The sequence below is a fragment of the Lissotriton vulgaris genome, chromosome 4_1, assembly GCF_964263255.1.
Source record: "Lissotriton vulgaris chromosome 4_1, aLisVul1.2, whole genome shotgun sequence".
Lineage (NCBI taxonomy): Eukaryota > Metazoa > Chordata > Amphibia > Caudata > Salamandridae > Lissotriton > Lissotriton vulgaris.
In genome coordinates this window covers 2,015,089,584-2,015,106,720 of record NC_141691.1, presented here as the reverse complement: position 1 = coordinate 2,015,106,720, position 17,137 = coordinate 2,015,089,584, and the positions used below count along the sequence as shown (strand labels likewise).

Here is a 17,137-nt window from a genome sequence, read left to right as displayed (position 1 = left end):
ATGAGGCCTTGTGTGACGTTCTGCTGGGCACTTGGTCCAAGCCCGCCACAGGTCCCCCTGTGGATAGGAACGTGGCCAGACGCTACCGCCCGGCACCGGGCGACCCTTGCTTTTTGTCCACCCACCCCACCCCCGAGAGCCTGGTCATCCAGGCCTCCACTTCCCAAACCGCATTCCCGACGGCCCCGCCCGATCGGGAATCCAAGAGATATGAGCAGTTCGGGAAGAAGGTCTTCTCGTCTGTGAGCCTAGGGCTCCGGTCAGTGAACACCAACTGTCTCTTGGGCCGCTACACCCACACTCTGTGGGACACGGTTGCGGAGGTGCTGCCACAATGCCCTGAGGAGGTCAGGGCTAAACTCAGCCAAACCCTTGCGGACGGCCGAGATGCGGCACGCTTTTCTATCCGGTGTGGGCTGGATACCACGGACTCACTGGGCAGGGCGATGGCAACGACGGTGGCGGTTCGACGCCACGCCTGGTTGAGGTCCGCCAATTTCTCGGCCGATGTCCAGGCCACTCTCCTGGACATGCCGTTTGATGGCCGTCGCCTCTTTGGCGACAAGGCAGACCATGCGCTGGAACGTTTTAAGGACTCGAGGGCCACGGCCAAGTCCTTGGGCCTTGCGGCCCCACGCCAGCAATCGGGTGCCTTTCGCTCCTTTCGTGGCCACGGAAGGGGCGCCCCACCACGGACCGTCAGCCACGCGCCGCAGAATGTTCAGCAACGCGGTGGCGGCCGTGGGAACCGCCGTGGCGGTGGTCGGGGCCAGCGGCGAGGCCAGTCCACACCTCCCTCAGCAGCCCCCGCCTCAAAACCTTCCTAGTCCGAGCTTTCAGGCCCATGTGACGCCTGTGGGAGGCAGGGTTCGCCATCACCTCTCCCACTGGCATACAGTCACTTCGGACAGGTGGGTGCTGCAAATTGTCCGAAGGGGTTTCTCCCTCCCCTTCGAGTCTTCCCCTCCATCCATGCCACCTCAATACCACCGTGTGTCGGGGGATCACTTGCAACTTCTGCAAGAGGAGGTTTCGGCCCTCTTGGCCAAGAGGGCCATCGAGCGCGTTCCTGGGCCAGAAGTAGGACGTGGCTGTTATTCCCACTACTTTCTGGTACCCAAGAAGGGCAAAGGGGGCCTACGCCCTATCTTGGACCTACGGAACGTCAACGGCTTCCTCCGGACGGAGAAGTTCAAGATGCTCACTTTGGCTCAGGTCCTGGCTGCCCTGGACCCAGGAGACTGGATGGTAGCGTTGGACTTGCAGGACGCCTATTTCCACATCCCCGTCCTGCCGGCCCACCGGCGTTACCTGCGGTTCACGGTAGGCCAAGAGCATTTTCAGTTTACCGTGCTCCCCTTCGGCCTTACCAGCGCCCCACGGGTGTTCACGAAGGTGATGGCGGTGGTCGCAGCCCATCTGCGCAGGCAGGGGGTATCAGTCTTCCCCTACCTCGACGACTGGTTGTTGAAGGCGGGCTCGCCCCAGACAGTCGTCAGCCACCTCCAGACTACGGCCGACCTCCTGCACTTGCTGGGGTTCTCCATCAATGTGCCGAAGTCACACCTGTGTCCCTCTCAGAAGCTCCTCTTCATCGGAGCGGTTCTCGACTCGGCGCAGTTTCGGGTTTACCCACCCGAGCAGCGGGTTCGGGATATTCAGGCTCTGATTCCTATCTTCGGGCCGTTATCCCGGGTCTCGGTCAGGTTGACGCTGCGGCTTCTGGGACTGATGGCCTCCTGCATCCTTCTGGTGCGTCACGCCAGGTGGCGGATGCGGGCTCTGCAGTGGGACCTGAAGTTTCAGTGGGCCCAGCATCAGGGCAACCTGTCCGATCATGTCCTGATCTCGGAGGGCACTGCGAAGCAACTGCAGTGGTGGCTCACGGACCGCGACTGGGTCAGTGGCAGACCCCTCTCTCTACCCCAGCCGGAGCACGTAGTTGTGACGGACGCGTCCCTCCAGGGCTGGGGAGGCCACATGGGAGAGGCGGAGATCAGAGGCCTCTGGTCTCCGGCGGAGTCCCGGCTCCACATCAACCTTCTGGAGCTGCGGGCGATTCGTCTTGCACTGAAGGCATTCCTCCCCTCTGTCAGGGGGAGCGTGGTGCAAGTGTTCACCGACAACACCACCGCCATGTGGTACTGCAACAAACAGGGCGGTGTGGGGTCGTGGACCCTTTGCCAGGAGGCTCTGCGCCTCTGGCAGTGGCTGGAACATCAGGGCGTGACTCTGGTGGTTCAACACCTGGCAGGTTCTCTGAATGCCAGGGCGGACGAACTCAGCCGCCGGTGCATGATGGATCACGAATGGCGTCTGAACTCGGACGTGGCGCAAGGTCTCTTTCGACAGTTGGGAGAGCCTTGGTTAGATCTATTCGCCACAGAAGAGAACGCGCAATGTCAGCAGTTCTGCGCGTTGGAGTTTCCAAGGCGGCACTCGCTCGGAGACGCTTTTCGTCGCGAGTGGAGCTGCGGCCTGTTGTACGCCTTTCCGCCTATACCACTTCTGCCCAGAGTGCTGAAGAAGATCAAGCGCGACCGGGCCCAAGTTATCCTTGTGGCTCCGGACTGGGCTCGAAGATACTGGTATCCCGAGCTACTCAGCATGTCAGTCGATCCCCCGATTCGTCTGCCTCTTCGGGAGGACCTTCTGTCGCAGCAGCAGGGGACGGTCCTGCACCCGAACCTGTCCAGTCTCCACCTACAAGCTTGGAGATTGAGCGGCGGCAGTTGAGGCCATTTGACTTGCCTCCCGAAGTCTGTGACATCATTCTGGCAGCCAGGCGTCCCTCCACTAAGTCGGTATACGCCTGCCGGTGGAATAGATTTGTGGCATGGTGCGCAGCAAAGGCTGTGGATCCCCTCTCTGCACCCCTTTCGGAAGTGCTGCTCTTTCTTCTTTCCCTTGCCCAGCAGGGCTCTGCTCTGGGCACTCTTAAAGGGTACCTTTCTGCTCTTTCTGCCTTCTTGAGGCTACCAGATCAGCCTTCTTTGTTCAAGTCCCCTATAGTGAGTAGATTTCTGAAGGGCATCACACACATGTTCCCTCCTGTTCCCTTCGTGATGCCCCAGTGGGACTTGAACCTTGTTCTCACCTATCTGATGTGTGCTCCCTTTGAGCCACTTCATAACTGTCCTCTTTGTCTCCTTACGCTGAAGACGGCCTTCCTGGTTGCCATCACCTCTGCCAGGAGGGTGAGTGAGCTCCAGGCTCTTTCTTCTTCTCCGCCTTTCCTGTCTGTTCATCCTGATAAGGTGGTGTTGCGTACACGACCTTCCTTTCTGCCCAAGGTTGTCACGGCCTTCCACATCGGGCAGTCCATCACCTTGCCCACCTTCTTTCCGCCTCCGCATCCCTCGAAAGAGGAAGAGAGGCTCCACCGTCTGGATCCAAAACGTGCGCTCTCCTACTACCTGGACCGCACTCGCCAATTCCGGGTGGATGACCAACTCTTCGTTGGTTACGTGGGCGCGAAGAAGGGAAAGGCTGTACACAAGAGGACCATCTCCAGGTGGATCATCTTGTGCATCCAAGCATGCTACTCCATGGCGAGGAAGGAGCCCCCGGCTGGATTGCGGGCTCACTCCACTCGGGCCACGGCAACGACAACTGCCCTGGGCCGCGGTGTCCCCCTGCAGGACATCTGTCAGGCAGCCACGTGGGCCTCGCTGCACACGTTCGCAAGACACTACTGCCTGGACAGTCAAGTCCGGAGGGATGGCTTCTTTGGCCGTTCCGTCCTCCAGGACTTTCTGGTGTGATATTGGTTCGCAGACCCACCACCGGGGTTGGTATTGCTGGGGTATCTATTCTAAGGTAAGGAATCTATCACTAACGTGTCTCTTTCAGATGCACAAGTTACTACTTGTGTAACGATATATCTGTAAGAGACATTAGTTAGTGATAGATTCCTTACCGCCCTCCCATCCTCCCCGTTCTGCGAACCGATATTTAGGGTTAAGGTCATCCCCTTTCAGGGCCCTAGTTTCAATGGCACCAGTGTTAGTTCTATCATGGCTCTGCGTATCTGGCGCGGAAAAGCTGTGTTATCAGAACTGACGTCAGCGCGCATGGGCGCCGTCTATATACTCCGATGACGTCATCCCGGCGCTCACGACGCCGACGACGGACGCGGAGCCGCAGACGACGCCTACCAGCGCGCAGGTGTATTGCTACGCAAAAATTTCCGGATCCAGTCTGACGCCTGGGGATATTCTAAGGTAAGGAATCTATCACTAACTAATGTCTCTTACAGATATATCGTTACACAAGTAGTAACTTGTGCGTTTGGCATTGTCGTAAGCATACCTATGTTTTATGCAAGTGTAATAACTTGGCGTGGGATTGTCAGTCATCCACCTAGTTTCAAACTTTTAATAATAAGCATTTGCAATGCAATAGGTCTCGCATTCACTCAAGTTTAAGCTATTGGCATTGTAAATGGTAATGCGTTTTATTTATGTTTCAGAAATCAAAACTTACATAAAAGGCAGTGTCATTTACAGTGCCAACAGCTCAAACTCGTGTAAATGCGAGACATGTTGCATTGGAAATGCTTGTTTATGTATTCGCCACTTACAACCTTCCAACACAATATTTTAAGTTCAAACCGAAACCTAAAAACTACCTCCTTCAGGATCTATATAAACCTCCTGCCGAAAACGAGAAGGGGCGCCGCACGACAGACAGACGGCCATCAGAAGAGTCAATGCTTAAAGTAGGCAGGTCCTGGGTGCATGCGTTGACTGCACGTGCTGTGGGAAGTCTCTTTTTGCGGCCGTTTACTTTCAATGAGAGAGCTAGGGCACTTCTCGGTGTGTCCCTCCGTCTCCTCAGGTTCAAACGTCGTCACCGGAGCACACTGTGTACCAAGGTGTCTTCTCACTAGATATACTGTCCCCTGTATAATGGCATATAAACATAAAGCCGATATTCGTTCCAGTACCTGACAGGTTAGAGCTGGCCTGTTCTAAACAACGCATTGTGGTAGGCTTGTGTTTGTATTTTAATAACGGTTCGGCCTCTTGACAAGGCTTCGAAGTGCGATGGCAGACAAGTAGCGCACTGCACGCGGCAGTGCCCGCTATAGTGGGAATCGCACCTGCTTGGCAGTGTGCTGCTTTCATTCGCAGGGGGCAACGCAGAAGAGAAACGCAGACACCGCGGAAGATGTGAAACGGCGCTCTGGTAGACAGCCCCTTCCCGTGATCCAAATGGATTACATCAAATGCACGCACCCCCTGCACTGACAGTTGTCCCTGTAGTGTCGTCGTTACTACAACTCCTTTGCAAATTCACTCCAAGAAAGAGCACAGAGATGGCCAATGCAGGAAAACCCAAAAGTGTCTGAACCGAACGTCCACAAAGTAGTTGCTCAGGGTATATTTCAGACAACATAAACTTGCATTCACCAGGGAAGTTAAGAACCCCTAATGTCACCAAAGTGATTTACTGAAAAGTAACTCCTGCAATAAACAAAATAAAATATTCTGGCAGTGGCCAGGGCATTCTGAGGAATCAAGCAGAAAAGATGCTGGCATTTATTTTGACTATGAAAAAAAACGTTTGCAATGCAATAGCCGCCAAGTTTGCATCTGCAGCAAGGGGCTGGCGACGTTTACACCCAAACTGAAGGGCTTTTAGGTGCTTTGGAGCATTTAGGGTAAGGTTTGGTGTCAGAATAGGAGCTGTGGGGGTCTTTCCATGTTGGCGAATGAGGTGCTCGGGTAGGGTCAGGAGGCTGATTGGAGAGCTTAGATTACATGCCCATCCTGTTATTGACCTCTCAGCTTTGACCATCAGCAGGTGCCTCGACTTTTCTCACAATGGTGCCAACGATGGTGGTTCTCTGGGGGCTAAAGGGGGGTGACTCAATAAGGGATGGCAATGAGTACACAGAGGGCCAATCGTTCGTAACCGGGTCAGTCAGATTTAGTGGAAGATACAAAAAACAAAGGAAACAAAGGACCACCTTCTACTCAGGATGTACAGCGTTTTCAACTATATTCATGCAGCGCCAGGATGCCCGTAGGGTTGCAGAGCGCTTTAGAAATACTATAAATAAATAATAAATAAATAAATAACCAATCAAAAGCATTCAGAGAGTGTCAGCAAGTTTTCATGATGGTAATGCCGACAGAAGTAGCGAGTATTAAAGAGGACTGCAGATTCCGAGAACACAACAACAAATGAGTTTAGTACTGTCCTACCCAAACAAGAGTAGAGTGTTCTCGGGTTGCAGGTCTGACAGCCACCTTGTGCCTGCCTCGCATGCTCCACCCAGTCGCCTCGGACCTCCTCCTCACTTTGAATCCGGCTCCCAGACTGACACCAACATGACGGTGCACTTGCAGATCAGTACAGCCAGCCATCAGGACAACGATAACACATGCACATGTCCCACCAGTCCGCTGACCTGGCTGCTGCAGTGTCTGCACTGCAGACAGCTGGGGAAGGTAGCGGCTGGAATCCCCGTGTATCGCTCACAAGGCGGGTGTTCAGCTGCAGGAGCCACACTGCTTATTGTTTGTTTGAGGTGGGAGTACATGTTCCTTCCTTCTCTTGTGTGTGCTTTGTTCTCACCTCTGAAAGGTTTGCGGGCTTCAAATACAGCTATAACACACACTTCCTGAGCTTCAGTGGAACAGACACGTGCACGTTTTTGTAAATTGCATTTTAAACATGAGCATTTGAAACCAGACAGCAGGACTTGTAATTTGGTGCATTTCTGTCAGTGTTGTGGCCGTGGGTCCACTTTACGACAGACCGATAACACGTTGGTAAAACAAAAACATTGATGTAAAGTTTTCAATGCATTCAGGCTTCTTTTTCCTTTCGCTCCTGTTTTAGTGAAGAAAGTAAACAGGCCATAAAGCAGTGGTGATCAACAGACGCAACAAAAGTGAATGCCGTGAGCAAAAGAGACGCTGTGCGCGTTCACATCTCCTGTCCTCCATACGAGTGCACATCAACCCCTTCGGAAGGAAAAATCAAGAATAGATCTCGCCAAGCCAGCAGCGCATTTGCTGCGTCCCTAGGCGAGACCTAAAAACCTAGCAAGCACAGTGCACCTCTCACTTCACAACAAACCTGCTAGAGAGTGGCATATTCAGTTGAGCACAATATTATCACTCACAAAAACATGTTGCAGCATACCAGCAGATGTGAGGGAAAAAATGCATGAGCAAGGTCGAAGGCAAAGCAAGAAGTATCACAAACTATACAAGCTTTGGCAATGCCAGTAGGCCTGCCTTTACACAAATATACATAATGTTAAGTATTGCGATTAAATAGCATGGAAATAAATATATATTTGTGTGAAAGCAAAGAACTGTAAATTATTATTAGTGTAGGTTAAAAGATCACGTGACAATTGCACTGTCATCTCAGACCAAAACATCCATTTAGGTTAATGACTGCCTCTCTAGTGATGTTCACAAACATTTTCTGAGGACAGCTGCGTTGTCTGGCCAGACTGTAAAAACCACAAAAGTATTTGTATAATTGAGAATTTTTACATAACTTAGGGCATCTGTAAGAAAGGAAATTGCAATTCTTAACTGACTGAATCTTAATTTCGGTCCGTTATGAAATGCAATACTTCCTTTCAATATATACAAAGGCATAATTTCAGTAGCAAAATGCTATTTCTTCATAGTAGGAATCACATTTTGTGATTCCCTAAATAAGATATCGCAATTATGTATTTCCTATTTGCGATTGCCTAAGCACATGTAGAAAGCATTTCCTAAATGCAAAATGGACATTTAGAAAATGCTGTTACCATCGACTCCAAGTCAATGACAAACGTGCAACTTAGGAAAAGGCACACAAAACTGCAGTTTTGGTAGTGCTATAGAGTGCACACTTGCCCCTAGGGCATATGTGCACCACTTCTTTTGGGGTGCATTAAGGAGGGCCTTAAACCCATAGGCACTCTTGGTTTTGCATTTCCAAATTTGCGATCTCTAACTAGTAAATCGCATATTTGGAAATGCAAAACCATTCCTTTCAGTGGGCCCATAGGAACATATAGTTTAGAATTTCCTAAAAGCGATTTCCTAAAAGCGATTCTGACTCTGTAGGAATCGCTATTAGGAAATCGCAATATTCGTACATTCCATTTTGCATTTCCTAAATAGCAATTTCTTAGGATCAACCATTTAGGAAATGCAAAATGGAAGTTTCATATATATTGCCATTAGTTTCTATAATAAAGACTTTGCGCACTCCTACATCTTATGAGTTTACATTCATGTTTGATCATAAGCATTTGTAATTATGTGTGTTTCATCGGAGTCTGTGCTTTTATTGTACTTTGATTTCTTCTAATCCGCCCATCTTTCTTTCATCATAATTTTCTATTAGCCTCTATTCATCTTCTCTTAGCTCCTTCTTTCATAAGTCTACTGGTCTTTCATTTTCTCACTTTCTTTCTTTTCATCTTTTTTTTGTCCTCTTTATCTCATTTTTGACTTCCCTTTAAATCAAAATACCCCTCTTCTTTTTTTCCTTCCCTCTGTTCTTTTTCTACTGTTGTCCCTTTCTCAATATCTTTCCACAGTTCCCTGTACTTTTTTAACCTTCATTCCTTCGTTGCCTCTTCATACTTTACTATTATCCTATCCTTCTTTACTTACTTTGAAGTTTTCTTCATTTATAGATCTCACCTAGGCAGTGCATGCACTGTCTCTTTAAGACATGCTGTACTTAAAATGTGAACTTCGACCACCTCCCATCTTTTTCACTGGTTTCTGTTACTACCCTTCGTAAATGCCTGCTTTTGTTTGGTGAATATGTTTATTAGTTCCTTCTTTTGGTCCTGTGTGACCTCCCTGTTACAGGCGCTCTTACTCTTATTGTTCTTTATGATACTCTGTGACATTCTTCTTCTTTTTTATTTGTGGCTTTCCGCTGCTCATTTTCATTTCTGACAACTCGCTTTGCGCTTACCTTGTTTAGCATTAACAGATTTTTTTGTGTGGCTTTTGCTGCTCTTTTTATCGCTTATCTTTTTGTCTGCATACTACCTTGCCCATGGATACTTTCTAGATCATACTAATGATGTTTAATACCAATTGTGGGAGCATCATTGACTGTTTTCTTGGCCTGTAATCCCTATTTGTGTAAACGCCACAGAAGCTCGCTTTGACTGTGATTTCAGACGTTCCTTGCATAACTGTGGTGCATCCTTTATGCAGACTGCATTGCTAATCGATCATTGCGAGAACATGATGCAATCCGCATGTGTGTCACATACCAGTACGTACCACAGCCCCCATGATTCCATGGAGTGGATAGGATGCCTAATTGGCCCTTGTGACTTCCGTTATTAGCAGCACTCACTGCGCCGTCCATTGTCCTCTGACCTGGCGTGGGAAGCAGTACATTCTGCACCTATTCTGATCCTGTCTTGCATGTAGAACCTGTTTAAGAGTGAATCTAACCAAAGGATGGTGTGTGCTTATCTTTGTTATGTACTGTGTGCTGTTGTTACCAATGTTTTCACTTTTGCACCGGCTTTGTGTTGACAATCTAAGTTCCCAAAATACACTCCCATCTTAGTTATGAAAGACTTTGAACTTTATCTTCTGCTACCCTATTTAATTTAACACATGCACAAGTCCTTTCATAATCATCTGCAAACTATATAACGTGCATTTTAGGATTGCCACCAAATGTAATTACTTCTTGTTGAAATCACATTCAGCCTTCAATTTCTTGGGACACAGTGCTCTCTTCTGGGAAATTTTACATCCAGGTCAGAGTTAATTTGCCTAATCAACACCCATACTGTAACCTTTGTGTTGGGACTTGATAATAACTCTGTCAGTAATGCCTGCCAAAATGAGTCTTCCGTTGGCGGACTTAAAAAAAAAAAAAAAAAAGAGAAAGCTGCCCTGTTCCCGCTGGTAAATTTCAATCCCTGGCGGCACAGTACCCAGGGTAATGTGCTGCATGGCTACACACTTCTAAGGTCCCAAATGTGAGACCTATAGGCTATGCTAATGCTTGTTGTACTTTCTTGCACTCTTTCTTCAAATTCTGTTCTCATTGTGCCTTTTCTAATCTTCTTTCTCTTTCATTTGCTCTTCTTTTTTTGCTGCTTTGCCGGTCTCTTTCTATAGTTGTGTTCTTTGATTTTCTTTTTTCCTTGCTTTCTTTTTAACTTGTCCTCTATCTCTTTTTTCTTTGCTTGTATTTTGATGTAATTATGTTTTTATTTTCCTCCCCACCCTTCCTCTTTCTTGCACTTTCCTTTTCTGCCTACCCCCTCTCACTTTGTCTTTTCTCTTGCTCTTCATCCTCAGATTTCTATTAATATTCATGAACGCTGAGCACACTGATATTACTGCCATTATGGGACAGTGGTGCCATCGAAACTCTGAGTACTGTCCTTTTAAGCCTCTTGCAAATGCTACCTCACTGGTCCCTGGCAGTCGTGCAATTGCGGTCTGACTGCCCATCTTGTAATGGGGCAGTCAGGCCGCAAGTGGGGTGGTGGCTGGACCGCCACGCCACCGGGATTCGGGCAGTCCGTGGACCTCCAAACTCATAATCTGGCCCTTAGGGGTTATTACTCAGTGAAGGCTTTTATGATTGAGAACTAGGATTACAGGTAAGTAACTTTTCCTTTTTCGACCCTTTCCTACACTTTCATCATTCAATATGTTTTTCCTATATTTTTTTTCACTCCAGCCCTTATGTTCCCTTATTCTTACCCTTCATGTTACCTTCTCTTATCCACCGCCTCTTACATATTTGGACCATGTTTGATGTTTGCTTATGAAAACCGTGGTGGAGAGGTAACTCATAATATGTTTGACGGGACAGCGGTAGTCCCGCAAAGCATATTGTGGCTTCAAGACCACCGCGCCACTGCCAGGGATCACTGGTCCCTGGCAGTCGCGCAATTGCGGTCTGACTGCCCATCTTCTAATGGGGCAGTCAGGCCGCAAGTGGGGTGGTGGCTGGACCGCCACGCCACCGGGATTCGGGCAGTCCGTGGACCTCCAAACTCATAATCTGGCCCTTAGGGGTTATTGCCCAGTGAAGGCTTTTATGATTGAGAACTAGGATTACAGGTAAGTAACTTTTCCTTTTTCGACCCTTTCCTACACTTTCATCATTCAATATGTTTTTCCTATTTTTTTCACTCCAGCCCTTATGTTCCCTTATTCTTTACCCTTCATGTTACCTTCTCTTATCCACCGCCTCTTACATATTTGGACCATGTTGTACTGTGGTCTTATTTTTCCCTTCCCTTCCTTTCCACTTTCTTTTTTTTCCTTTGCCTTTTCTTCGTCTAGTGCTTTCTCTAGTTCTTAATGTCTTTGTCTTATCTTTTGGTGTACTGGAGTAAATGTGTTTCTTAGTCTTCCCCATGTTCTATCTCCCACCAGGATGACCATCCTCCCACCCAAGGAGAAGCTGAAAACCCTCCTGGAGAAGCTAAAGGACTTCCATGCCAAATTCACTCAGGAATATTCCTAAGGGAGCCCATCTCCCAGCGCTGGGACTTGATTCAGAGCTTGACATGATTAGGAAATCAACCAAATCAATGCATGATCAGCAGGTGGCACACAGTGCAGGGCCAGTCTGCACACTGGGCGGGGCTTAGCTTGTTTAAGGAGAGATGATGGAGATGACAACGGAACAAACCAATGGGATGAACTCACTGGCCATTGAAAATGGCCATCCGCCATGGTTTTCCCTTAAAGCTGCTTTCTTCATCTGACTAGTTTGTTTGTGTGCTGTCTATGCGTATCTTGGTCATTTGAAGCCTTAACCCCTACGTGCCTGTGATGCCTTTCTACGTGGGCATCTATAGTTCAGTTGTGACGCCGTCAGCTGTGCCAATGTTGGAAACAATAAAAAACCCATAGGTTGTCACTTTGTTATGTCCTGAACATGGCTTCCGTGATCTGCAAAGTGACCTGCAGCATTTCTCTCTTGACCCCACCTACGCATATGCACTTTGCCTGTGTGCCTGTAACCTTTCGTGGTGCATTGACTGAACACTCAGTACTCACTTATGTGCATCTTTATTGGTGGTGGTTGGTGGTGCACTTGCATCATCTAGTTGGTGCAATCCCAAGAAGCATCCCATGATTATGATTTTGTTCCTAATTGTAGTCACCTGTGACCTGTCATTGGTGGAACTTACTAAACGCACAATGCTCCTACATTGTTCACTAGCCAGAGAACTCTGATGGCACTCAGCCTGTTTCCTTTAGAGCGGGCATCTCTGGGAGCCCATTACTCCTGCAGCTCCCCTTTGAGACCTTCACCAGTGTGCCTGTATCCCCTGAATGATGCAGCCCAGATGATCCCCTTCTGTTTCTGGGTTCTCTCTCCTAGGCAGTGTTCACCTACCTTCCCAGTGGTCTATCACTTGGAAAGTCATTACTCACTTATGGTTCTTGTCTTTCTTTGGAGACCTTCAGCAATGCACCAATACTCTTTTGTTTGCAGATCTCCAGGGCCCACAAAGGATTCTTATATTTTTTTCTCCTCCATCTCTGTGATTATGTGAGTAGTGAAATTACTAATGTAATATAGATGATGCATATGTTTGTCACAGGGAATATAGCTACTGAGATGGCAACATGAAAATCTGCTGTCTGCTGTTATTCTGTTATTATTCTCCCATATTGTCGGGTTCCAAGGCACAGGAACAACCGAGGGGTTCAGATGGTGCATTTGTATTGTAATATTGTAATTCAGAGCATTCTCAGACCGAGACACTAAGTGGTTTAGGGGAACCTGTACCTCAGTGCCATCAATGCTGGGAGTTCAGCAGTCGTGTGAGGGTGCGCATTGTCACTTTTGTAGCGGTGGGTGATGGGTATCATGCTGTGCTGCTTTATGGGATATCTTTCATGGACTATCTCAAAGAGTTGTTCTCTTGCTGAGTTTTCAGTGATTATCCTTCACCGCTGCAAACTCTTCACCAGCCATGTCAGAGAAAGTATGTCAACTGTGTATTACTTGCTGGAAGGGCACTGCTAAGCTCCTTCCTACAAGATCGTTTTTGGTTGGCCAGTTTAGGGCATGTCTCAGGAAGGCAAGAAACAATGTGGCTATTGATTACCTTACATAGAAATATAGTGGTAAATGCCTCATTTTATGAGTTGATGGGTGGACGTCCCAGTTGTTTTTGCCAGTCTAGTATTTGTATCATTGTCTTGACACCAATATTTGGATCTAGACAGAGCTCCCAGAGGACCAATCTTGGAAAGGGCCCAGGCTCTCTGGCACTCAACATCACTGCTTTCTCTGCATACGTAGTGTCCATGTTGTCACACATAGGTGGCTGATATATGAACAACATGGTTAATTAAAATATTCACGAACCAATAGCCACTCAACAGTAACAATAGAGCTATATTTACATGGTATTGGGTCATGGCACCCTACTTAATCTGCCAATGCAACCATCTACTGACATGCCAGGATGGAGCTCTTTTAATCTACTGAGACAGTGGTATCCTTCAAAGCCAATAGAGTGCGATGTCACTGGGGGTTCCCGCTTACCGTTGCAAGAACTGAACATTAATCTTTAATAACTTATTGACATGCCTTTAAAGGTCCCTCTCGTCCTTCCTCGTTGAATGCCTCCATTTTCTAACTCCTAGTGTGAAGCCAAGGTTCAAAACCTTGAATTTCTTTTACAACTTCATCCAGCCTTTTAAACTCCCAAATAATCACTAGTGCCTTAGTCGGTCTCAGATGGCCAGCCAAGAAAACCAGTATGTATTATTGGACATGCCATTATTTATCACCCTGGACCTCTGTGCCATGATGGCCATCCAAGAGAGCCATAATATATCCCTCCATCCTTGAGCATGCCATTATCCTGGACCATGCGGGATCTCTGTGCCGTGATGATGCTGCTGCTGTTGGTTTGGGTTTGGGAGGCCAACTTGGATTCAGGTCAGCCCTAACATTCGGGACTGATATCAATGTGAAGAAAAGTCAATTATTCACATCTCTTGTTTTTATCTTGCTGTTCTCTCTCCTCCTTTGAATTAAAGACTTTTAATGAGCAGTAGATCAACCCCGTGGCTTGTGTCCATGAGGTAGCGCTTCACATGAGCCCGCCCGCCCTCCCTCTGCAACACCAGGGTTTGTACTGCCATTTTCAACCTCAGTCTCCACTCATTTCTATTTGTGGAGAGCAAGCAATGTGATGCTTTGGGCTCAAGTCTTCCATCCGAAGCTTAAGTACTGTTCTGAATGATTATAGCACATGCTACAGCCAGCAAATGTCAAACTGTCCATGTATTTACAGCTACGATACACAAGGATCATCACTTGTCACAATTTGATTGTACAATGTCCTGTGCATTATATTATAGATCACAGTAACATATTTTAGTAAATAAAGATATATATTTAAATAAGAATCATACAAACATGGTGCGCTTTTTCTATTTTATTCTGGCATTGTTATAAAAAGGTTTGCTTATTTCTTTGATTATCTAACTATTTCACTATCTACAGAATTGAATATGAGTGAACGTTTTCGCATATCCTGTACCTCAGCCCAGTGTGAAGTTGTATTGTCTGTGAACATGTAAGCACAATCAGGTTGCTTGAAATAAGCCTATCACTTAACAGTTGAATGCAAGTGCTACGTTTGTTTTTTGTTTTCATTTTCATTTTGATTAGCTAACAGTTTAAATGTGAATTCATCTGTTCTTGACCCCAATACTTGTCTTACTCTTTTATTTAATTTATATCACCAATGGCTTTTTTATAGCTTGCCTGCATCTAATGTCTGTGTTGTTTTTCCTAGCTAATTTTTCATATTCACCTATATTCACTATTATATTCTCTGAGAATAAGTGAGCATGAGTGACTGAGCGAAAGGCTCTGCACTGTTTCCACGATCCCTGAGGAGGTCAGAGTTGTCATGTTCAGTGGTTGCCAGAAACCATTTGCTACCTGGTAGATTAGGGGAACTTACGGTGGACCTCTGAGCTAACTGGTTCGTAGGCCACCATCTCATGCAGGTGTGTCGGGACTCCGTCTTAGCCCCAAGTTTGTTTAAACAATGTGCAGATCCTATGGATTAGTAGGAACTACACAACATGGTGCTGACAATGGTGGTTGGGTTCTTATTTAACGGCCAATCTGATAAGTTCAGCCATGCTTTCTCAGAGACCCCTACTAACATTTAAATAGGAGACATCCATAGTGGGAAAGGAAATACATCCACCTCAGCTGAGTAGGTATACCCTATGTATTGGTTGTAGGTTACTCAAGCTTGGAGGATTAGAAGTTCCAGCATTGGGCAAACCAAATTTTCAAAGGATTTATGGCAATTAAATAAATTTTCTCTTCACATAATGTCCATTAAAGGAGAAGCAGCTAAGGATGTTTAAGAGCAGGTAGCATCCTTAAATATTTCAGAAAATTGCAGACAGGCAGTTACTATGAAATCATTACAAAATGGCCTACCGCCAATGGGTGGAGATGGTACCTTTGTGGTTGAGAACAAAAACAAGGGAACCCTACTCACGTGGAACCAAGGTACTATAATTGTTAACAAAAACAATGGCTCCTGTGGACTAGTGGCAACATAATTTTGATGAAATGATGCAGAATGGCAACACAACTTGTTATTATGATGTCAAAAGGAGAAAAAGCCCAACACACTTTAAATTTGTAATTCAACAGTTCTTTATATAATATTGAAACAAAAATACACACAGGATATTGAAACAATAGTTGAACAGTAGTGAGTGGTGTCCCAGGAAAACATTGGAACCTTAAAACAGTGGTGACATATGTACAAGGTTTCCTATGTATCTTAAAAATGACCATTGGAAAATGTATAGTGTATCAACCACACTTTATACAATGATAGATGCTGGTTTTTATTGATTTGCTTTTGTAAACAGTCAACGACGTTTCGACCCTTTGTGCAATGTAGGGTCCCTTCAGGACCTAGGAGTATAGGGACATCTACAAAAAGATGGAGGGATAGCATCAGTGTGCACTTGTAACGAAGCAGATATGTTTGTAAATGGAGGGAGCTGTTTATGTAATACATGAAGGATCTCTATGCGCAGCCTTGTGTGAAGGGTGTGTCACTGTGAGTATAGTGAAGGAGTCAATACACATGCTCATTTCAGGGGTGCATCAGGGTGTCCTTATGACTCCCTTTTACCCTTGAAATTATTCTCATTTTGCAATTTTCTAATTGCGAATTGCAAATTGAGAATGTCTTCCCATTCATTCCTATGGGCCTCCTGGCCCATAGGAATGAATGGGAAGTTATTCCTTAATTGCGATTCGCAATTTGCTATTTGCTAATCGCAACTAAGGAATGCCAAGAAATAGCTAACTATTTGCACATTTTTAAATACATCTCGTTTGCGATTCTCAAATAGCGATTCACAAAAAATTGCTATTTGAGAATCGCAAATAGAGTATTTGATACATATGCCCCTCAGTCCATCTAGAAGAGAAGGAGCAACTTGGCCAATCTTATCTTCAAATACACCGCATCCAGACATTGCTGCTTTATAAGCAGCAGGAATGCGTACACTCTACATAGATTTAGTAACAATGTAAAGAAATCTTTCACAATGCATAATGATAACATTAACAGTTCAACCTGCAAGCACTGCTTCGGCTACACAACCACACATGGCTACTTACCGGTATTAGCCCACAAACACTCAATGCCATTATGGGAAAGATTCCCACCGCCTGGAAGAAAATCCCGTTCTTGATAGCACAGAAAACATCACAGCTTGAAGCACTTTTTTCCCTACATGGGCCAGCTGGGAAAACACAGAATACTAACAATTTGCTTGCCAATGGGGATGGCTCCCCCAATGGAAGATTGTCACTTGGGATACAATCTTCGCTGCGATTTATACCAGAACACATATTACCCCTTCAATAGCACTTAAACTAGATGTACTGAAACAGAATCAGTATGAGTACGGGGCAGAGCCTGCCCTAGATCTGGGGATAAAACTGATGGGAAATTTTTCCCGGGTCTCAGCCATTATTTTAAGTAACATAAAAGGGGAGGCAGCAGTGTTGGCTATATGCCAACGTCTGCAGGGGCGAGAATATCAAAGATACAGATGCTTCGCTTGGTAGAGATAATCTG

The 17,137-nt window shown here is 46.4% G+C and overlaps 1 protein-coding gene across 6 annotated transcripts in view; it reads left to right on the top strand.

Annotated features, from left to right (window-relative positions):
• Positions 1-14,420, top strand: part of LOC147724882 (alanine aminotransferase 2) — a 1,140,553-nt gene extending 1,126,133 nt beyond the window's left edge. For all 6 annotated transcript variants that reach the window (XM_086966412.1, XM_086966408.1, XM_086966411.1 and 3 more), the window contains one exon: positions 11,406-14,420. In XM_086966412.1, the coding sequence (XP_086822538.1) occupies positions 11,406-11,496 (91 nt within the window). In that variant the 3' untranslated portion in view covers positions 11,497-14,420. The remainder of the gene's footprint in view (positions 1-11,405) is intronic.
• The last annotated feature ends 2,717 nt before the right edge of the window (positions 14,421-17,137 follow it).